The following is a 25,128-nucleotide window of genomic DNA, read 5'->3' on the forward strand; positions in this document are numbered from 1 at the left end:
AATGTTATTTTGTTAAATAGCAAATTTCAATTGTAATTTTGTCCTCGGTGAATTTGTTCATGTCATAATTAATCATATGTAATTAGCTCTCTGTTACTGAATATTTTTTAAGTGGCAATTTTCATTCCAGTAGTTATTTTTTTCATATCTATGATGGTTTGCATTCTAATGTAGATAGTATATGATATTTCTCAATTCAATTTTAAATTTTTAATAATCAATATGCCGATATGCGTCGCGACTTCTCTATTGTGGTGAAACATATATGAGCATAAAGTAAATGAGTTTAAATCATATTCTTACTCATTCCACAAGGATATTGGTTGAACAATATGATTGAGAATACTTTTTTACATTTGTAAGAATTTGTCATTTTGAATCCAGAGCTTGTGCTTTCAGATGATGAATGCTGGATTTGATTAATTACCTTAGAAGTCTTTCATTTTTGCTCTCTTTCGACTTCTGTTTCCTCTGTCACCATCATATATCTTGCCACTTACATATATTTTCTCCCAGAAATTATTGAGCAGTCACGGTATATTTGTGAATTTGGGAGCTTCTTGTGTATTGTAGTTTCACCACACATGAAAGGGTGTAACTATGTCAACTTGATTTCCACTATTACTTTTAATTGAGGGTCTTTGGCCATATCACATGTAACGTTAACAATAACACATATAGTATTGAAGTAGTGTCTATATTATTATCTTTATTTAATTTCGTTAACTTTTATAAATTTTGGTATCAGCAGTATTGATTCATTCATTAGTTTCATATTTTAGGATGGCTATCAGTTTCAGCTATTGGGATGATTGTGTTGACCCTCAGAATTTTGAGGCAATGTGGAATGTACCTGAAGTGAGTGCTGAATGGATAAAGGCTGGAGAACAAAGATGCCAAAAGGTTCACCTATCACGTGATCCCGATGGGCAGCCATATTTAACACAAACTGAAATGAGGGTAAACACATTTCTCTATCTTATGGATTTGGCCAAGTTTCAAATTTCTAGGTGGCTGGCTTCTACTTATAAGTTATAATAAACACAAGTGTTATGATTTTTTTGGTAAATTGTCGAATTGTTTCGTAAAGGTTTTTGATCGTAATGTAGGGATATATACTCTTAGACGACATTTGAGCCTTTAATTTACAAATTTTTAAATATCTTGTTCACAAATGAAGATGAAATATTTGTTTGTTGTAATTAAGTTGTCACATCTGTCATCTGCATATCCAACTAGGTATTTATAAGTAGTAAAATTGCTTTTAATTAATACTAAATACTCAACTACATCTAAAAGAAGCTTTTCTAATACTTTTACCTTGACCTAATTTGGATAATTAGCCTCTAACTTGTGGGAGCTTTTCAATTCTAAACTCTTACTCTTAAGACTTCGCTAAAGCAACAATGTTGAGCTTTGTGAAGTTTACAACTTACTGGTGCATAGTGCTTATACAGAAGTTAAATGAGGGAACTTCTAAAAAAGTTAGAGGTGTATAAGTTGATTTTAATTAACTTGCCTGATTTGTTTTATCTCTTTCATTCATTTTTTTATAAGTATTTGTTGAGAAATTTATCAAAACTAACTCTCAATACAACAAATTAACCCTACTGACGGTACCTTCTTAAGCTTTTGGAAGATGTGGCAATGCTAAGCTTAAAAAGTTTGGATTATTCTTGATTGGTTGTAGGTCCAAACTCCTACGTCTATCATAATAATGATTTAAAATAAATAATTATGACAAATTCAGAGTATGCATATGCACCCTTAATGAAATGATTGTTTTATGGTTCTAATCTCTGAAATATAAGTGGTACTCCTTTTCGGTTATTAACTTTTTAAATGTTTTTATTCCTTCCATGATTATGGAGCCTCCTTAATTATCAAAATGGGAAGCCATGAAAGGTTATTAATTGCATTAAATGTGGATCATAGATTCAAAATATGTTGGCATATGTGATTGTTTATTCCTTCTTTTTTTACATTACATCATTTTGTGTACTTTCAGGCTGTAGCTGACATCATTATTACCAAGCACTTTCATTCAGAGATAGATCCTGTAAGTCTTCCTTTAGTTTATGTATTTTATCATATTATCTCTTTGTTTTGTTTTTCATGTCCCAAATAAGGTTGACTGATATATACTATTTTCATTATAATAAAAATATGGGGTTAGAGGTTTCGGATCGATGTTACTTTCTCTTTCCTTCCAACCAAGGACAACAAGAAACTATAAATATGTAATCCCCAACGTAGTAGTTTGCTCCATCAATGCAAATCTTTTTTTTAAGAAAATTAACATGAATGATATTAATTTTCACCCAAGCCAATTTAACTCTTGATCGTTGTCTTTTTATTCATTGAATTCTTTTTTTAGCAGTAGAGCATTTGAATTTCTGTATTTTTCATCTCTCAATTCTGTTCCAAAAATAATATATATAGTCTAGGAATTGTTGAGGTTGATATCAAATATTGAAAACATAAATAGGTAGCTAAGTACTCAATCTTACCTAGCTGAGAAGGGGGATGAAAGAAGAATGTGCTATAAGTTTAAATGTAGTCTGTTATGAAGTATTATTACAAGATCATATGGAACAGCTTCACATTGTTATTCTCTGATAGAATTTTAAGTTCCATTGAGATAAGTACTATAGGGACAAGGTCAAGAGCAAATAGATTTTATTCCATGATGAAGGGTGCGACTAGCACACAAATAATGCGATCATAACTCAAAACTATCTTCTGTTTAGACTCTTACAAATTTGCATTACTTTTACGATTAAAATTAATTGCTGCAGGACATGATATGTGCTATTGCTGAACTTGAAAGTGATAGACAACTACTTGTTATGAATTCCAGACACAAATCTAAAGAGCCTACCGTGGGGCTTATGCAACTCCTGCCAAAAACTACAGAGTGGTTGATGAGGTACTGGCTAGATGTCAATACCTTATTTCTTGTATACCTTATTTAATGATTATGTTTCACCAAGGTTGACTACAGCTTGCAGTGAATTAGGTTATTGTTCATATGAAGCAGATGAGAATCGAGAATTCTTATTCAAACCCTTTGTAAATGTATATTTTGGTGCTGCTTATATTAAATGGCTGTCAAACTTTGAGAACAAGTAAGTCACGTATATTTCACATGATGAATGTATACAATGTAGGACCGGCCTAACTAAAAGTAAGACTTAAAGCAAATTTTAGAAACAATGTTTTACTTTAAATGAAAAAAATTATTTATTAAATCTTTTGGTCTAACATACGTGACATTTTTTCTAATAAATGTGGTGTTTTTTTTTTTTTTTACAAAAACTAAAAAGATATATATTTTTAAACAAGGAAGGCGAGCCCTGGTGCAGCGGTAAAGTTGTGCCTTGGTGACTTGTTGGTCATGGGTTCGAATCCGGAAACAGCCTCTTTGCATATGCAAGGGTAAGGCTGCGTACAATATCCCTCCCCCATACCTTCGCTATGAAGTTTTTTTAAAAAGATATATATTTTTATTGGTAGACCTAAAGCTTATGTTTTATACACTTGAGTTGGTCCTGATATAGTATGCATTGAGAACGAATATTGCCTAGTGTTTACAATGAGATCTTGTTCTGAAATGTTTATCACATTGAGGGGCATTGCTTGCAGAAAAAGAAGTGAAGAATTTATTGTAAGGGCATATAAAGGTGGTACAAAGAAGGCAACTCATAAATCCACTTTGCGCTATTGGAATTGCTATCTCTCAGTTAAAGAAAGTTTTCGATCCAGGTGGTTCCTCCTTTTCCTTATTGAAAAATTTTAGTGTATAGATTTTTTTTTAACTTTCATTATATAATTTTTTTGGTGCCACTACACACTTTTGGGAGATAGATAATATCAACAGTGTATTAAATTATGAGTTATAGTCTTTTTCTTGGTTAGAAGGAAAACTCTAATTAAAATGTGTTGTTCAGAATATTTTAATGCTAATACTTTGTCCTTGTTCAGAAAATCTGTTGATGACAATGTTTCACCTCCTGCTCACTCTCATCCCTTACCTTCATTAGAAAACTCAAAAGGTCACTTTCTTTCCCCCTATTCTCCATCTTTAGCATGTTATTTCTCAAGGGTGTGATCTCATTATTTTGGTTTGAATTTGAATTCGGGCTTCATTCTAATATTACACTTGACTGGCTAAGGATCATCCTTTTGTTCTGCTTAGTTTATTAGGGAGCAAAATAAATTGCTTCAAGTAATATTTTGACAAATTTGCAGTTTACCTCTAATTATATTTGAAAATTTCACAAGAACTTAAAGAATATATGTAAGGAAAACCAAACCAAACAAATAGACAAATTGAGCTTCTCTCAGGAAAAAAGGTGGCTCTTTTGGATGCCTCAAGGGTCATTCCCTCCACAAATTTTTAAAACTTAAATTTTATGTTTTCTTTAACTTTTGAACTTTCCCCCTCGAATAAAATTTCTCATCCAAACCCCTTCAAAATTTTCCTCTAACTTTACCCGTGTCAAGATAAATTACAAGCAACAACACAGTCTAAGCTCATTCCTTAATGTAGTTTCTGGTTCACAATGTCACGAACATAAACAAAAAATATTTCTATGGGATGATAGGTTGCTGTGAAATCCCAAATTTTATCTCTCAAACGTGTATTAGTAGTCATTTTGTCATGTAGTCATGCCTAAAAATCCAATTAATATATACTTAAATACATTGGATAATTGTAAGTTCAATTTTTCTTAGTTTTCTGGCATCCAGTCTTAGAATGTTGGTTGTAGATGCTATAGACAAAAAATTATAAGATCAAGAAGTACTTGAAGGAGGCATAATTACAAAAGTATGAAGAGAAAAATGAGTTTTTTAAGAAGTTAACTGACTATGTGCACTTATAAATGACCCTGTCACATGTTTAGATTGTGCCAGTGCCATAACAGTCGAAAGTTTAATGTTGATGGTTTTTTCTTGGATTGTGCCTTTGCTTTTAAGTTGATATTTATCATAAAATATTAATGATTTTCTTTGTTGATATTTATCATAAAATATTAATGATTTTCTTTATTCCATATGATGTGTCTAAGCCATATAGTTATAGATCTGAATATTTTCAGTCTTCTCTTCTATGATTTTAATTATATTATAAATTTATCATAGTATAGGCTTAAAATTAGCCTTGTATTTCTATATTGGCTGACTAATTTTTTATATTTTAAATGAAGATGCAAGTGTTGACACATATTGGGATTCCAGAGTAGCCCCAGAAGATATGGAAGCTATGTGGAATCATCTTGAGGTTCGAAAAGAGTGGAATAAATCCAAACAAAAACAAGGAAAGGTGCGGTTTGCACATGATGAAAAGAAGAGACCATATCTATCCCGAGTAGAAATGAAGGTATGAATCTGTTACTGTGAGTAATTACATATCCACTTAAAAGTTCAAAAAAAAAAAAGGGACACATGAATAAATCAAATGCATAACTAATGCATAAATATTTTACACAAATGTTATAAATGGGAGAGATATAACATTGCAAGGATATGTTAAGAAGTTAAAATCAATTTTAACTTAAATGGGGATATTATTGCTTCCATTCCTTATTTGGGTTATCTTCCAAAGTGAACAATTAAGAAAAAACAAAGGGAGTAGTAACGAATAAATTTTGCATTAACTAGTGTTTTCTTTGATGCATTTCTCCAAAGTTGCACATTATGAAAGTCTTGATGACTTTGATTGATAATAGTGCTTACTACTTTCTGAAATTCTTAGTCCAATCTTATAACTTCAATACATAATTTTGTGGCAGAAGTTTGTTTGGCATGTTTTGTAAAGATTTCATTCTTTTGGATGGATTTTACAAGATGGCTTTTACTATTTTTAGGTTTCATTCCTTGTACTTTTTTTTGTTATTTAACATAAAAAATATATTTATCCTCTTTTTTTTCCTTTTCTATTGAAAATATTTTGAAATCTATAAGTTACAATTCTTAAAATTTGTTAGACTCTTATTTTATATTTTTTTACTTAATCCTCAATAGAAAGAGTCTAACAATGAAACTTGTACTTTTTAAAAAGAACACATCATTTATGCATCTTTTTTAGTAGCAAAAAATTCAAGTGAAAATATCTTACAACATGTGAAGTGGGAAGTAAACTAATAACTGAACGGATTTTTTCTGTTCTTTTTATTTTTCTCTCACACCAAGCCAAAATGGGGATCATGTTTCTGTGTCTTGTCCATTCCATGATAACATACACTGTAATATTTAGTGTTTAAGAAATAAAATTAGTATGCAATATGTGAATTCTAAATTATCATTTTAATTTTTTTTTCTTACAGGCAATTGCAGATATAATTCTATACAAATACCTCAGCACAGTGAAAATTAAATCCGTAAGTATGTCTAATTGGAGGAGTTTGGTTTTAGTATAAATTTGAAATGATTAGGATAAATGCATTCCAGCATACCTATAACACACTTTGAAGGTTGAAAAGTTGAGAACTCTTCAGGTAGTAAGCAATATGTGTATAAATCAAAGTCCAAGCATACTGTTTTTTGGTACAAAGATGGCAAATTGACAGTGTGATTTGGATTTATAATTTCATGCAAACTATCTGAATCTCTCACCACTAGCCAATTCTTGTGGCTTGAATTCCGTACACATTTGACACTATTCACTAGAGTTTAACATAGTTGTATAGGGACATGTGTTATAAACTTATAATAGCTTGATGTTGTACCCTATCTTAATATAAAGTTTAGGGTTATTAAGCTAACTAATCTTCAGAGAAGAAAGGAAATTTCAATACGTTTTTTGAGTCGCCATTATGAGATTATGAAATTTAACAAATATTCAAAAATGCCCTTAAAACGAGATTTCTGGTATTTTTCAGCTTTTCAAATTCAATATTGTGTCTTTTTGACATGCATTTGTTGGTAATATATAGTAATACATGAATTCCTTCTGATTTTTCTGGAATATTGTTTGGTGCACAGACAGTAATTTGTGCCATTGGGGAGGTTCTAAGCAAGCGTTTTCTACATGGAGTTGGAGAACAACCTGGAATAATGGGGATTGACTACTCCACTGCTTACTGGCTTTACTTGTATGTATAGCACATATCCAACATTATCCTTCTAGAATATATATTGATGAAACATTAATGTATCTATGTGCGTGTAATATACTTTGTTAATCTTGGAAATTTGTAAAATTTTGGCATTAGACCAATATCTATTTTATCATCAATTTTAACAAGTACCGTGATGACATTCTTTTTAGCAAATATTTTTTACTTTGCCAAATTCTAGAGTTCAGTTATCTGTTTCAAAGCTCTACCATTCAGAAAGCTTTTAGATACTGCAAGTCTGCAACTACTGTAGATTTGCAATTATAAAGATAAACTTGTATGATTGTATCTTAATTTTGCCAAAACTGGACATAGTAGTATTTGAGCAATGCCCTTGTTTCTTCCTTCACACTGATGTTTGTGTTCAATGTCTTGTTTTTTGCAGGGAATTGGGCTATAGGGCTTATAGACTTGAATCTGTTGATGATCTTAACAATCCATTTGTGTCCATGTACTTTGGTGCTGCTTATGTAGCATGGTTATCAGAATATGAAGGAAGGTATGTCTAATTTGATTACCCCGCTAAATATTTTTCTTTTTGGGTAAAGTTACCTTAGTTGCATGAATGACCTTCCATGTCCATGAAACCACTAGTTTCCCCTTGTCTCCATCCCTGCAGTTTGGATTTTGGAATAGGAGACTTTGTAGTGAAAAATTTGGAAGGAAACTAAAAACCAATAGGAATCTAAATAAGCAAATATTCCTTTATTTTGGGACATACATATAGTTTGGGAAGGGTCAGGGTATATAGAGGGCAACAATGATCTCTCTCACAAATTCCTTTTAAAATATTAGAAAGTGTGTGACTGTGACCTGTAACATTATTGTCAAAGAAAAGAGTAAAGCATCCATCTTGGTCTTTCAAGAAAAAGTAGCATTAGTTTGGTCCTTTAATAATAAAATACATTGAAATGATCTATGTCAAATTTCAATATCAACTTGATCCTTTTGGAGTAATTTGAAGTCAAAATTGAACATGGAAGAACTAATTGATTTGATGTCAAAGTTTGACACCGAAAGATCATCTTGACGTGTTTTGAAAACTAAATTGATGACACTTGCATTTTGGAGAACTAAAATATATGCTTACAGGACAAAAAATAAATCAACTTTAATCATTACTGACTTGCAATTCAGGGAAAGGCCACCGGACTTTTTTGTTCAAGCATATTTTGTAGGGCCAAAAAATGTGAACCCTCAAGATACAAGCACTCTCTGGCTAAAATTTGAGGAAACTCTCAGCAAATATGAAGAAACAAAGAGGTACTAATTTTGAATGCTCACATTTTTCATAGGAATTTATATAGATACAACTGGACTTATATATTGAACTGAACTTGACCAAAGACAACTTTTCTTTCTCTCAGAACATGACACTTATCATATTTGGAAAAAATATAGTTTTAGTTTCAAGGTATTTTTTGGTTAATCTTTATAAATTTTTAAAATATTTAATAATTCCTATCTCCAAAAATGTAACATGCATGTAATCATGTCGCGTTACATGTAACCTCAAAATGGTTAATGTGACATGTTATATGCATGGTATGTCACCATAACAAGTGAAAATGGAGATTATTCTAAAAAAAAATCGTAGGGATCAAAACCAACATTTTTTTAAAAGACTAAATTTAAATGAAGTCATATTTATAGGAGATAAAAATATATTTCATTTTCATATTTTTAGCGTGAATTATAATAGGATAATCTAATCATATGGATTTCTTTTTACAGGAGTAGCGATAGCTGCTCTATCATGTAACCTAACGACGACTTGCCAATCAAATTATGATTACGAGGACTCTATATCCCAAACAGTTATATAGTGTTTCATTTGAGAGCTTTGTAATTAGAGTGGAACCAACGGATTGATGCTATAGGAAAGGAAACAAGAGAATGGAAAAAAGAAAAGAAAAAAATGACCAAAGAAATCTTTAATTTTATTTCTTGCTTCCTTTAATTTTATAGAACCGATTGTCAGAGAAATCTTTTAAATCAATGCAATTCGTTCAAATTTATTGCAATGCAGATATATAGGATCGGTCTTGAGAATTTATGGATCCGAGGAGAAATAATAAATATGACCTTTTATATTTAAGTATTTGAAAATATAAATATATATTATATAAAAATACATATTAATTTCATTAAAAAGTATATAGTTTGTTACATTAAACAAATAAGATAGTCTTAATAAATATCAAAAAAATATATCTCATTTTTATTCAATTTATTCTTATGTTTTTTTATCTATTATTCAATTTATTCTCAAAACAAAATACATAATATAAAGACTTAATTGTAAAAACAGTCCCCTTATTTATCCCAACTTACTAATTTGATATTCCTGTAATTTAATTCATCAATTGAGTCTCCCATTTTTTTTTTCAATCTGACAATTTGAGTCTAAAACTCCAAAATTGAATGTTGACTCTTAATGGGTAACGTTGACGGTAATGTGTAATAATCATTGGATGTTAAAAAAGTGTATGACATTGAATCCCTATTGGTAATTTTGACCAAATACCACCGCCAACGGCACCACCTTTGCCAGCCCTGTCAAAGTCAAAGGAGCGTTAAACACACCTTCATCCACCACCATCATAAGCATCATTAGAAGCAGCATTATTATTATTATTACTACTGCTATTCCATGCTACCATGTTTTCAAACTCGGTTTCGACAAAAAGCATGTGCTTATTGTTGTGGTGATTCTGGTGAAGCAAAATTGGGTCTAGCAAGGACTGAAGTGAGAGATGCAGGTCTTGGCTACTGGTTCTGGAAAGCAAATTTGATGGGTAGCTCTAGAAGTGAACCAACGACGACGTCGTTGTGGATAACACTACTAGAAAAAGGATCTTCGACAATAATTTTTTAGGGACATTAGACGACAATTTTGAATTGTCTTTGAAGTCAACATCATAGAAAGTAAAGACTTTTCACGACGATTCCTAAAAAATTATCGTTGAAAAACTACTATTCTAAGATGATTTTTAGGAAAATAACCATCTTAAAATGTTAAAAAGTTTTAACTTAAAAAATGTCTTAAAATGTATTTTTTTTAAATTAAAAAATTGAGGATTCTAAAACGATTTTTACGAAAGGTTTTTATGCGAAAATCATCTTAGAATATCTTTCTTTTAAAAATTAAAAATAAAAAATGAAAATTTTAAGATGATTTTCAGAAAAAATTTAAAAAATTTAAAGATTCTAAAACAGTTTTCTAAGATGGTTCTCTAAATACTCATCTCAGAATGTCTTTTTTTTTAAAAAAAAAATTATAAAAAATCAAGAGACCATTTTACTAATACAAAACAAATTTCTTTTACGTATAAAATGATTGTAATTAAATCCATAAAAATTCAACATTCTATGCCAGTAACTCAATAATTTTCCAATAATCATTAACAAATTAAAAATTTAAATCGTAGACATAATTTTATATATATTTAAATTTGTGAAACAATATATCGATTATGCATATATTCAATATTAAAGAAAGTTATAAAACCTTGGACAACTGCAAAATTTAGCATAAGCATAGAACCATCAAATATGCCTCTAACTAATTATTCATATAATTTACTATTTAGAGAACACAACTGATGTTGCAAACACAATCCAGTTGCATCTAATCAAGATCAACAATTTTTCAGTAGCAGGCTATAAGTGATATTTGTACAATTTATTTACTTATTTCAGAAATCTTGAGAAAAAAGATATGTATTTTAGTTTATGACAAAAAGTCTCACCCACGCAACCGGTTTCTCAATTCATTATCAGATATTTTTGTCCTTGCATATAGCCAAAAATGTGAACTTCATCTGGTTGTAAAAATCCCTGCAAATAGAGATGCCAAATGTTGGAAAATGTTGCTTTAAGGGAAACAAACAACCACTAGAAAATAATCCAGTAAATTTCCACAAAAATGAAAAATAGGAATAGACATTAGATATCAAATTAGTATGTAGAACAGATGAATATAATTTTTTTCATAAAAAAGAAAGCAAAATTGAACTAGTGCTTGATCAAAGAAAAATTTGACTTCATAACATGAGCTGGAAAATAAAATGGCATTCAACGTGAATTCCTTTGTAACGTCTCTAACATAGACCTTCTAGTGAAAATCAACCAATGTGGATTCTTTGAAATAGTTTATCTAAAAGTTGTATTACTGTCAATTTTATCTGTTGAACCATATTTTAAATATCTGAATCAAAACTGCCGACGAACAAAGGGAGGTTAATGAACAGGGTTTATCGAATGTTCTGCACCTGACCCTACTCATGACTTCCAGATTTTATAGGTCAAATAAAAAAATTTTAATAGTTCATGTTAAGTTAAACCAAATAGATATATAGTGCACCTGATCCACTACCATGTCCTAATTATTAAATAAAATATGTATTACTTCTAATAAAATTTAATTTTGATCCACTAGTACTAGTAGTGTTAAAAGTTTCCACACTATCATTGAATCATGTGTTTTCAGTTTTCACTTCATTAAAAAGAATTTGAACATATAACCACTATTAGCAAGGTCAAACTCTTTCAAAAATGTGGCAACATACTATTGATTGTGGAAGAACATTAAGCATTTCTCTTGATAGTACGAATATAAGAGCGAAAGGTTTAGAATGATAGTCGTTGGTTGGAACAATATTCGTACAATTTATTATACATATAGAATTCTCTTACAATGTTTTTTTATTTTCACTTGTTTAAATAAGGAAAAAACTAGTATTTTCTTTATTATTTCTATAAATCCAAATAATATTATTTTTCATTCTCTATTTCTATCATTTTTAATTAAATTTGATGGTTTAAAATCTTTTCATTAAATCATTATTTTTATTTTATATTAATTTTAAATTACATTTATAATTATATATATAAGCTTAAATATTTGTTTGTGGCTAGAAATATTTCATTTTTTCATTATAAGTTTATGTATTTTTTTTTATCATTTTTATCATTGTAAGTTTATTTTTCATTAATATTTTTAGTTTTTATAAAAAGATACATTTTTAATTTCTGTAACTTTTTTTTTCATTTTAGTTCTTATAATACCATTATGACATGAAATTGTTGGCATGCATGACATTTCTGATGTGGCATGTAATGACATCATATGTTGATGTCATATTGAATGTTTTTGTAAGGGAACTTGACAGCAGGATTAAAAAGAAAAATTTGAAAGTGTTAAAGATTAAAATTGATTTTTAAACTAAAAAAATACTAAATTATAGAAATAAAAAATATATTTAAATCTAATAATAATTTGTTATTTTGACTCATGATAGATGTGTTTCAGGTTCTCTTTAGTTGTTGTGAGACTCCTACACTAAGTTGAGACATCCCAAGAGTACAAGTGTTTTTCTTTTAGTAAATGTTATTCAATTACCTAATTGAAGGACAACAAAATAATAGAGTAGATCTCATTTTTTAAAATTTGGGACTAAGCAGCCACCACGACTGGCTGGACACAAAATTTTGAGTTTGATTATATTTTCTTGTACTCTTCAATTATTATATTTGTTGCACTATATCTATTTTTTTTATAGATCATAGGTTCTATAGGTAATAGTCTGGTTAGATTACTATAAGCAATAAAACTTTTGCTTGGATATTTAATATCGTTACATATTAAAAACTCGAACTCAAAACCCTTGCTTAAACTAGAATAACAGCGTCAATTTATTCATACGCTCAATGGTTGCACTAACACGAACACCTATTAGAAAAATATCTATTAATTCAAGATAATGAGAAATTTATACACAAACAGATTTCTTCAAGATAATAGCATTAATAGCATAGGTACTAGCCATGAAGAAACAAACAAACCATTTTAGTCTGAGCTTTGCTGTAAAACTAATTAATTCATACCATACACTAGTCATTATTGTAATTGAAACAACTGATACACAATTGGAAATAGAAATAGATGAAGTTAACTATGAGTTTGACCGAGAGAAATCATTGCTAATTTGTACCATAGCACTGTTCCGCCTTTCAAATTGTTGGGGTGATGTTCAAGTACTAAGACAACACTTGGATAATTGTTGCTGAAGTCAGGAAAGTTCTCATAATAACCATGTATCTGTCGAGTGAAGAAGATCGGCTAAGTTTTAATTATACAAAGAACCTTCACTCTCTTCAATATATCTGAATAGGATTTCACTTAGTATTGTCAGTGTCATGACTTACATTATTTTTCAGTATAACATTATCATTCGAGAGCAGGAATCGACCACCCAACAGCAACTGAGGTCGAGCTTCAGTCTCAACATTAGCTAGAGGAGAAATTCTTGTAGCACTGAGAGAAAATGGTGGAGTTTGTAGTGTCTGCACACTCATGGGCATAAAGTTTTGAGCCAGCAGATTAGGCCTCTCATTGAAATATAGACCATGAAGTTGTGGAGCCATTGTGTTCGAGTTGGCGTTTATTACTTCCCTATGAGCAATAGCCGAGGGTTGAACTGAATTAAAACCTCTTGAGGAAGATCCTTGATGGTAAGGACGAAATGCACAACTTGAGGAGGGGATGAACCTTCCCAAGTTGAGGCCTTCTTCATTCCCCACACCAACATGGAATGGAGGAATGCCAAGTCTAGGGATAGGTTTCCTTGGGCCTTCTGTACCAATACTTTCTGGTCTGGATGTAGAACCAGAAGCTAAAACCATCTAACAAAAATCACGAGTTTGGTCTAGTTAGCCCGATGATGAAAGTTTTCCATTAAAATATAATGAGAAATAATCTTTGTACCATAAAAAGGGAAGAAAAATAAGGTGTGGAAATCGTAGTACCTGTAAATTTGATGAAGGGTTTGAAGTGGAACTAGCCTGAAGATTATTACATTCCATGTGAGGTGAAGATTGAGCATTTTGACCTAGAATAAAGAAAACATCGCTCAGTTATTGCCAAGGTTTGAGATCATGTACTCACCAGTCTATGTATTTGATGTTTCTATGTTTCATCATGCCAGTGTATTAATACCCTAATTACCTTTTATGAAAGCATTCAGTGAAGCAAGTTGATTTTGCATTCTTTTCTCAAGATCAAAGAGATGCTTTAGGGCATCAGATCCTGAACATTCAAGGGTTGTGTTCTTGAAAGCTTCTTTTTCTGTCCCTTCAGTAGTTTTCATAGGTGCAGCTCGTCCTAAACATTCTATGAGCTCCTTCTGTGTGTTCTTCCAAGCCACTTTTTTTCCACCTCTTATTGGAAGTTTATCACTGCTTGAAGAACATATTTCATGTATGAAGGTAAAATTTTACAGGATAGAAACAAGACCAACACTTAAGTTAGTGGACTTACGGTCTCGTTATTTTGGCTTGGTCTTCTTGATCAGCATATATTTCTTCTGTTTGCTGCATGGTTGCATCCTGTTTGACCTGTAACAAAAAAGGACAAGTCAGAGAGAAACATAACTCACAATTTAATGAAAAAACATAGAGCATTAGCTTTATTCATTTCTTGCCTTATCTGAGGGTATATAATTCTTATTCATTGGTTCCATGGTACCGCCAACTTCACTGTTTTCCCTCATCAAACAGCAAACATAAGTGTCATGTTTCTAAAATGATGTACATTTGTCCAATCATAAAATTTGTTTGGAAAGAATATATCACTGAAAATAAATAAACAGATTCTACATTGACAAAGATAGGATTAAGTAAAGCACGATTTTAACATAAAAGTAGCTAAAAAACTCTAAGTAGAGGACATGGTAAAAGGTCAATAAATGACACGGTTAAATTAAAGGGATTGATAAAAAAAAAGGAAATAATATGGCATAAATCATGGAAGAAAACACAAATATTTCAAATTGCCAGTAAAAGTTAATAATAATAATAATAATCATAATAAACCACTAAATAAATCAAGCTGCAGACCATTAAGAGAAGGTAGAGTGGTACCTAACCAGCACAAGATTCTCAATATTTATTTTGTTGACTGTAGCTCCCCCTTTATTTTTAACTTCAATGTTACCTAATTCAGCTGATGTATTGGGCTGGCAATTATGGAGCATAAAACTCATCAAATGGCATAGCAGCAACAAATATTATCAATGGAAAATATATGGTAATACTTTCAGGATAATAGATTAATAATGGAATTTTTTATTCCGTACGTGTGAAAGAAGGTTCTATGAGAAATTTGACTGAAGACTTCAGATTTCACTTATTTTATTTTACAGTGTTTCTAATGCATATCTTACTTTTCTAACTTCTTTTGAAATACAAATTATATAATAATGTGCAAAGAAGAATTGTAAAACAAATTTTCTCCAGCAGAACTAGTGCAAAGCAATAAATAGGATCAAGTCTTTGGATAAAATGAGTGATGAGGACCCACACTTATTTTGAAACAAATGCCACATTTGGAAAACCTAATGAGAATATGAAGTTAAAGTGTCCATTAACTAGTTTGTGTAACCAAATGGTTTCACAATCTATATATATAATTAAAATAATGGTAAAATAAAAAAAGACAAATGCATACCAATAATCCTTTTACAACCTATTCTACAATATCTTTATAGAAAAAGTGAAAAAATATATCAAATCATGAAATCACTACAGATAGAAAGGTTGGCCTAAGTTGAAGAAAATGATAAAATTAAATCAAAACTCTAATCACTCATGATAACGACCCACAGTGAATTAGATAATATCTGCATGCAACTACCAGTGTTTTGTGCGAGGCCTAAAAATGAAAAGACATTAAATTAGAGAGAATAAAATTATACTTAAGTCTTATTATAATTACCGAAAAAGCATGTTTTGTACAATCTTGGTGAAAAACTCTTTCTTTTCCTTGTTTCTTCGCTACCTCTACTTCCCATTGTCGTCTCCATACTTCTTTCTTCTTCATCATCGGTTGTTGTGTTTCCCTTTCCTGACTCCAAGCAATGATTTTAGAATTTTGAAAAAAAAAACATATGTTTACCATGAAACTATTTTGAAGATTATAAAGTAGGATAGAAAATCTTGGTTATCATCCTAATTACAATATTCGGTCATTACAGTTTAAAATGAAGAGAAACTTTAATTTTATGGCATACCTCATCAGCTGAGGTGGACTTTGGCTTCTGATGTATCTTTAAATTCTCTGTTGAGTTTGAAATATCTTCATTGTGAGAGCAGTTTGGGCATCTCAATTCTCCTTCAGGAATAGACTTCAAATGAAACAAATATCAAATCAAACAAAAGTATATATTTAAAGAAATCAAACTTATTAAGCCACGTTCAACATTTATATTAAAACAATTGTATTTATATGATGGTTTCATAACAATAACATTCGCAAAAATTTCATCTATATTACACATGCTACTTACCTTTCTAAAATTACGTTTAGTTATTTTAAAAGCATTTTTTAATACTGACTTGTATATTTGGAAATGAAAGGAACCTGGTCCTACTTTTTTCTGGTCACCAATTATTAAACAATAACCAAGTCCTGTATATTGTTATGAAACTTTTAAAAATTATATTCAAGGAGGATATAGAAGTGAAGTAATTGTAGAACTCTATAGACTTACGGAGTATTCTTCAATTAAATTATCAATCTTCTAGATTTTTTTTAATTTATTGATGAGATAACAAAGAAGAGGAGATACTAATAAGCTTTGACCTTTGTCACCTAACAAATAATTTTGAACAGTAATGCTAAAATGAGCATATGCATAATACAGATACATATATATGATGAGGATATAGAAAAATTTGGCAAAGGAGAATCAAAAGGCAAAAACAAGCTTACTCTATTCTCTTCTACAGCATGTTCTAGCTTGTATGAATTGTCACCAACACTTCCCTTAGTAGCTTCAGATTTTGAAGTTATGTCTTCAGAAACAGTTTTGCTTTTGCGATTATTCGATGTCATCCTTAATAAATTCAGAAAAGATCCTTGATTATTATTTTTCAGTATTTATCTACAAAGGAAAGAGTGAAATCATTTGATAAAATTCTAAATGTTAAGTAATATAATTAATCTAACTAGAAGATCACCAATCAGACCCATGAATGAAAAAAGAAGTACCATAACTATTAGTAATATCAATCACAATATCATATGAGAATGACGTGTATAAATTAAAATTTAATCCTATTTGATAGAAAAAAATATCAAAATAAAACTTAAATTTATGGTTATTAAATTCATTCAATTGATTAAGCACAGTAAGTCTCATCCTCTCGTTCAATTAATATAATATTTAAATACATTCATTTAATATAACTTAAGGTTAAAAGGTTCATTCAATATAGAACTCTAGCTGGTAAAACTGTGTTCTAATTTCAAAACAATATATCTCAACAGGAAAAATAATTTACTGCCAGAAAAAAATAATATAAAACAGTGTCCAGCTCTATACTAGGTTTCAAATCTGTGTAAAGCATATATATCACTAATTTGCTAAACTGAAACTCGATATAAAACATAAAACTGAAACTACTTGAGGAGTTGAAGTTGAGAAGGTATCAGTGGACGAGACAAATAAATTGAGTTATTGGGCATAATCCTCCAAAAGGGGACATGTTAATCATAATGAGTTGATCGAATTAACCAAACCACAGGAGATATTTCTTAAATAAATTCGATTGCTTGTCTCAAACTCAAATTGATTCCGTTTACTAAAACTTCTTAACCTATTTTATTTACTACCACCAAGAGAATGATCATCCACATCACTATTGAAAGGAAAGTGTGCTTTTCTACAGCCATTGATAAAAAAGAATGGTTGGGGACTTGGGGTAATAGAAGCTGACGGTAAAGAATTTAAATGCGCATCTAATCACTCATGGTTAGAAATAATGCATCAAATAACACATTAGACTAGCCAAGTGTATTTAAGAGGAGCTTAATGAGTAGATTCACAAATCCAGCATAACAATAAACACCGATACTACAATGTTTAATAAAATCAGTAACAAAAAAAAGGTGATGCAATCGGAGGCATGTCTAATTAAAGAAAAAAATATATAGGCTAATTTTTTATATACATCCAACAAATTTCAAAAGGATCAAATTGGTTTCCTCCATGCACAAAATAGAGTATCCTGGCAATGAAAATTTGAAAATTAAGGAGATAATCAACCAGATCATGAAAATTTGTCTAAACCTAAGGCAGACAGAAATTAGACAAAGCAAGTTCTACTATAGTCCTGCGCATGTAATCAAGCCATGTAAAAGAAATTAAAATGTCTTTAATTCTTAAGAGTACAGTTAAAAAAATCAAAATAATTCTTGTGCTCACTCTATACATTGTTTAGCACACTTCACTTCATATATTCCAATCAGCATATACACAAACTATAACTACCCAAAGGCATGTGCACTACATTGACCTAAATAATTTGGGACAATGAAGAGTTATCCAACGTGTTGGCCAGGGGTCAAATCTGAGGATCTAAGACAAAAAAAACACATAGAAATTAAATTAAAAGAGCCAAGCCCCCCAAAAAATAAAAAATATATTAATTAAGCCTCATGGTATATTTATCTCATCCCAGCGAGAGGGAATTATTGGTTTACGAAAGAGAGGCACTAATCTAACACTGAGTATCGTAAAGTTTCAAACTTGAGCAAAGATTCATAACCCAATTCAACCCATACAGCAAAAATTCATCATCTTTAACCTTCTACTAGATTGACTAGTAATTAAAAAAAAACTTTTAAAACACATTAAAAAAAGAAGAATAAGAAAGAAATTAAACAGTCCATTATGGTCAACAAAATATTTTGAGCAAAAACAGAAAATAAAATAAATAAATAAAACTGAGTCAAACATAAACGATGAACCAACAAAACTGCTATAAACCTACATGTTTACGAAAACAGGAAAATTAAAGGAAAAGACAAATTATGAAAGAGAATTAAATGAAATTAAAATCACAAAATGAGCAAATCTAAAGCTGATCGATCAACATCGTGATCAACTAATAAAAAACAAAAAACAAATATTCCAACATTCCCATGTTGCCTGTTGGTGACTGAAGCATGCAAAACGAACTAACCTTGGAAAAAACAACTAAGAGAGGAGAAAAAGAAAAAGAAAAGAATGAGGATATTGAGACACGAGATGAAACAGGCAAAGAGAAAGTCTATGGTATATAAATAGATCAATTGGGAGATATTAAAAGTAGCATATAGTGATGAGTTGGTGAATGGCAAGAAGGGAATTCACGCTTGGCTTTGTCATAGCCATTTCGCTTCTTTATATGAATTTTGTTTTTCCATCACTGCTTCCCTTCTTTGCATTTATTGGTCATGGTAACTAATAAATTAAGAGAGAGAAGAATGCACTCAAGTACATTTTCAACTGTCAATTCAAATCATGTTTGTTTCAGCATGTCATTAATGTGTTTTTTCTTGAAATTTTGTTCCTTTCTCTGACAATTGAAAATGGGCACTCGTTTATCTTTTATATATAAGATTTAATTATTTAATTTATTAAAATTTTAAAAAATAAATAATTTAATTAATAACAATAAATTTGTTAAATTTATAATTTTAAAAATTATTATTGTCATTAATATTTTTTATTTTTTAATTGTTTGTCAATGTATTCTTTTTCTTCTTTTATTGAATTATATTTCTAGTTTAAAAATAATTAATAAAAAAATATTATAGATGAAATATTATAAAAAGGAATAAACATAATTTTAAACTTAAATATTATAAAAACAAACACAATTATTCCTTTCAATTTTTCGGGTGTTTGTTTCAACAGTTAAAAATAACCAGAAGCTTTTTGTTTAGACTAATAATAATAATAACCAGAAGCTAAAAAAATCTTAAATCTAGTTAAAATCAAATGCTATTTTAATATCTTCTCATAAAATCAACTATTTCTTAAAAACAAATTATGATTTTTTTGATTAATTAATATTTTTATGAGGAATATCAAAACAACTAGCTTGAAAAATTATTATTTTAAGAATGCAATTAATGATTTGTTTTCCAAGTTTTAATTTAATAATTAATGTTATTAATTATTTATAGAATAAATTACACTTATGCTCATGGGGTTTGGACTTATTACACCTATATTCCTCTATTTTTTTTCAACCTACAAACCCCCCACCCCCACACACTAATTTATTAGCTTCATAACAGCTGTTATCCCTCACCCGAAACGTTCTTAACTCCGTTAACAGAAGCACACATGTGACTGGCACATGTGTTTTTAATTTATCTGTTGGTCTAAGGATTAAGCAGGCATGTAATCCTATAATACTTACTCCTCTAGTCTCAAATATACGAAAAAACATGACATATTAATTAAGAAAATTAGTTAATTTTATTGAAAATAATTTTTCTCTCAACTTATCTTTCAATGAAACTTGATATTAAGGATAAAAAAGAATCATGAAAACTAGCATCTTAATTAAATAAAAGATATTTTAGAGATTATAACATTAAATAAGATAAAATTAATTAAAATTTTCTTATATTTAAGAAGAAAAAATATTTTTTTCTTATATTTAAGATTAGAGTACTAAACATCATTAGTCTCTCAAATTTTAATATTTTTGTTATCATGTTTAAAATTTAATTAGCATAGAAAATAAAAATTTCTAACATTAAAAATGATTTAGTTGATATTTTTTATTTCCACCATAAGCAAAATAACCGTAAACAAAAAAAAGTTAAAAATTCAACATTTAATGGCATTTAATGCATTTGGCAATAAATATTAATTTATTTAAGTCAATAAATGATAAGATTATTCTTTTTTTGTGTTGGACAACCAAGGGTGTCCTGATTATTTTTACTCCTGTAAACACAATAAAACATTAATTCTTCCGGTTCCAATGATAATATTATTCTTTCATACTTTAATACTTATTTTATTGTATAGACAATATTTTTTTAACATATAGGACTTTTAATGAAAAAATTTAAATATACATGGTATACTTACATTCCTTTACACATAATTTATTGCTCAACTTTTTTAATTTTATGGAACTTTAATTTGTGCATTGTATAGAATAAATGTTTACTTTTATATTAATAAAATAATGTTTTAAATATATAAATTATATTATAATTAAATTCATAATAATAAATTATATATGAATTAATTTTTGGATTTAAAAAAAAACAAGGGTGTTGTAAGATTATTTTTAAGACTTAATTGCATTTTTGTTCTCCTCAAAACTGTGCTTTTAAATTTTTAAACCTTCAAGTTTTGATTATGTCAATTAGCTCCCGTGGACATTGTAAATTAATGACTGTTGTCCCTAAGTCCTAATTGTGTCAATTAGGTCTCCCAATGAAGTATTACAATTATATAATTTTGATCTCTTATATATTGTAATTGTGTGATTTTTTTCTCCAAAATACTAGTTCAAAATTTCAATTGCACAATCTATGAAATTTGAGGCTGAAATTGTACCATTATGATATTGAGAGGTTAAAATCAGGCAATTATGATACCTACAATGTTCAATTGGCATAATTGCAACTTGGGGAGTTAAAATTACACATTTGTAATACCTAAAATAAAGGGCCCAATTCACTAGATAACTAAAATTTAAAGATTAATTGAAAAAAATGAGAACCAATTTCTCGCTTTCTAACGGGAAAAAAAAGTCTTGCTTTCTGATTTGGGTATTTTAAATTATAGTATAAGAATAAACAAAAAAATAAATAAATGATAAAGAAGACATCAATTAGACAATTACTAATGTTTTTTTCTTGGAAAAGGCAAAAGGTTATAGTAAATAAGGGAGGCTATGGATAACCACAAGTTATGGTCATATCAATCCAGAACAACACAGCGCTGCAATATGTCCCTAGGAATAAATTAACTCGGTTAGCAAAAAATGCATCTTCCTGCCAGCAGTAAATAATTCATGGCTACAATATGACATATGATTATATTCCAAAAAAAAAAAAAACCTGCATTCCTAACCTCTCCATCCAGCATACCATGCATCCACAGCCAAAAATATGTTTGCTATTGTTCCCTATTACAAGAATTGGCTCACCCTATAGCTAGATACATATGTATAATTCAGTTAAGTCATTTTATTGATCCTGAAAGGATCAGAATTAATGCTGCTACTTGTTGTCAGTTGTCATACAGCCAGATTGTGCATGTCCTTTTGTTCCCTTCGATCTGTTAATCTGCTGTGATGCCACTCATCCCCTCCTCTTTATCATACTGTTAATCTGCTGTGATGCCAAAGCATGCATTTGGTTTCCAACGACCAGGATGTTAAGGAATACTATTAGTTATGAATTCATCATTTAAAAAGTTAATATAGACCCAATATTTTTATAAAACACGCACCTCTAATAAAGATGTTATTAGGATAATGTATTAAGAGATTCCACCACGTACCCCCTAAAGATTGTTTCATACTTTCCGACCATCAGCCTGTACTTGATTAGTATGTAATACTACTTTTGGTCCCTTTTTTATAAGAAACAAATTTTAGTGTAAAATTAAGACGGATAGAAATAAGAAGCGGATCAGTCTCATGAGATTATTCTGTCCCTGTTCAGCAGAGCTTCCCCTTCACCAGGGGTACTGATCATGATCTTGGAGGCCTTCTCGTGATGACTTTATTGTTTTTTTGTCCTTTTGGTTTTGTGTCTTGTTGTCGTGGTTTTTACTTCGTAAGCCTTTAAATTCTGTTGTTACTGCTACTGCTTTAAATTTAACCCAGTATGTTTTCAGGTAAATTGTTAGGGTTTTGGATTATATACATGAAATGAAATAGAAGCGGATTGAAAATAAAGTACCATATTAAAGTATTAAAATATTTTAAATTTTACAAAGTGTTACAAAACTGTGTTGAGAGAAAGTGTTTTCTAAAGATATTATTGTACTTGTTTCTTGCGTGATAATTTCAATGTTATGTGTTTAATTACTATTAATATTTTATGTATAAAGTAAAGTAAAATACTACATTCATATCACAAAAGCTGTCTAGATTCGTGGTAACGACTTTTTGTAAATGACATGCGCAACTTTTTTTATTGTACTAAATAATTATTAATATATGTAACCTTCGTAACATCAATATTTTGCACTTGAACAAGTAATTAAGAATATAATTACAATAATTATATAGAATAAAAAGGAATTTTACAGATGAAGAATACATTCTTAAAAAACGAAAAACTAAATGACTAAACTAATTTTAGATTAAAGATCAGTATATATCAATTTATGGTTGTGCATTGCAATGATGAATTTAATATTTATCAACTTATTAGTATTTATTTAATATAATGACTAAGCTTTAGATTAAGGATTTTTATATATATCAATTTATTAGTATATAGTTAAGTCAATTTGGAACATGTACGAACTCCAACACGACTCGTACAATCACATGAATATCTTACTGGTTTAATAACAAAATTTGTTGGGGTTAATAATATTATATATATATATATATATATATATATACTAAAATTTGCCACACCCTTTGCAAATTAAGTAGCCCTTTCATAACTCTCTTTAAGAAGTGATATCCATTTACATCCTTTGGTATCACTTTTGCAACAACGTGCATTGTCATTTTACTATATGTTCATTTAATTTTTACTTCTTCATAAAACGATTATATATCCATGTTACTTCTACTATTCTAATGTAAAATTTAACAATCAATCCAGCTTGATAGTCATAAACAAAAATTTTAAGTAAGACGGCATGACCTTATTATGCCATACTTATAATCCATATTCAGAGTCAAACAAAAAGTTATTTGGAACCCTCATTTCAAAGTTTTAAACCAGCAAGGCTAGCAAAGTCATCAAATTAAACATGAAAAACGAAAAGAGTATATATCCCAAGTTATTGATGTTAGAATGTTTCTAATGGACTTCAATCAATTGTGGCTATTTGGTTAGAAAAAAGGGACTAATGAATTAGATATTCAAGCCCGCTAATATGGTGATCATTCACTACAAGAAAACAAGTAAATAGCAACTGATTAATCAGTTGCTAAGATGAACAAATCAGTTGCTAGTTGATTCAGTGACCAATTAAGAGATGAACTTTCGCTGGCCGCTATAACCGTGTTCGTTGTTTTATAGTGACTAATTCAATGATCGTTAATCAGCAACTGTTTTAATGAGCAGTAATCAAAGACTGATTCAGTGACTGATATACAAAGATTCTTTGAAAAATTGCTAGTCAGAGACAAGTTTAGTGACTGAATTCAGAGATTGATTCGATGACTGTTGTAGAAATGGAATTGGGAACTGGTTCAGAGATTGGTCCAATGACCATTGACCAGAGACTGATTCAGTGACTGATTGCCAATGACCGAATTAAGAATTCGGAGATTGATTTGATAACGGGATTCAATATCTTAGTCACAAGATCAATCACTGACTTAAGTTCATTGTTACAAAAGAATTACTTCATATATATATATATATAGTATTAATTTATCGATACAAATCAACCTGATAGTGGACAACAAGTATGTTTTTTCAAAACAAGTATCAAGACATCCAAACAAAGTATAAAAACATTATTTATAATAGTAAGTAACTATCCTGATAACTATTTATCAATAATAATACAACATGATGCATAACAAGTTTATTTTATAGAATATATCAAAACAAGTATCAAGATTTATTTAAATTAAGTATCAAAATATTTATAAAAAAAATCAAGTAACTAATTATCAAGATAACTGCACAAAATTAAGTATAACGACTCATTCAAACTAAATATCAACAAATTTACAAAAATAGTAAGTAACTAGTTATCTAGACAATTACACAAAATGTCTATCACTTCAGATGCTTTGAGTCACGTGAATACCAAGTAGGTGCTTTATTTTTGCTGAGAGTAGTACCTACTATGAATACCAACTAGTTATCTAGACAATTACACAAAATGTCTATCACTTCATTTTTTTTTTAGACCTTTAAGGATGCGGGCCGGCTAGCATTTGACAAAAAAAAAATTAAAAAGAAATAAAAATTTATATTTTAAAATGTAAAATTTGATCT

At 29.5% G+C, this 25,128-nt stretch overlaps 1 protein-coding gene across 1 annotated transcript; it reads left to right on the forward strand.

Annotated features, from left to right (window-relative positions):
• The first annotated feature begins 783 nt into the window (after nt 1–783).
• LOC100798065 (uncharacterized) lies at nt 784–8,883 on the forward strand. Its single transcript, XM_003532871.4, has 12 exons — nt 784–960; nt 2,009–2,059; nt 2,799–2,929; nt 3,012–3,128; nt 3,646–3,765; nt 3,985–4,055; nt 5,211–5,383; nt 6,330–6,383; nt 6,988–7,097; nt 7,507–7,620; nt 8,259–8,384; nt 8,856–8,883. Exons 1-12 carry the CDS (start codon nt 784–786, stop codon nt 8,881–8,883), a joined length of 1,272 nt encoding a protein of 423 aa, XP_003532919.1.
• The last annotated feature ends 16,245 nt before the right edge of the window (nt 8,884–25,128 follow it).

Source organism: Glycine max, chromosome 8, assembly GCF_000004515.6.
Source record: "Glycine max cultivar Williams 82 chromosome 8, Glycine_max_v4.0, whole genome shotgun sequence".
NCBI lineage: Eukaryota > Viridiplantae > Streptophyta > Magnoliopsida > Fabales > Fabaceae > Glycine > Glycine max.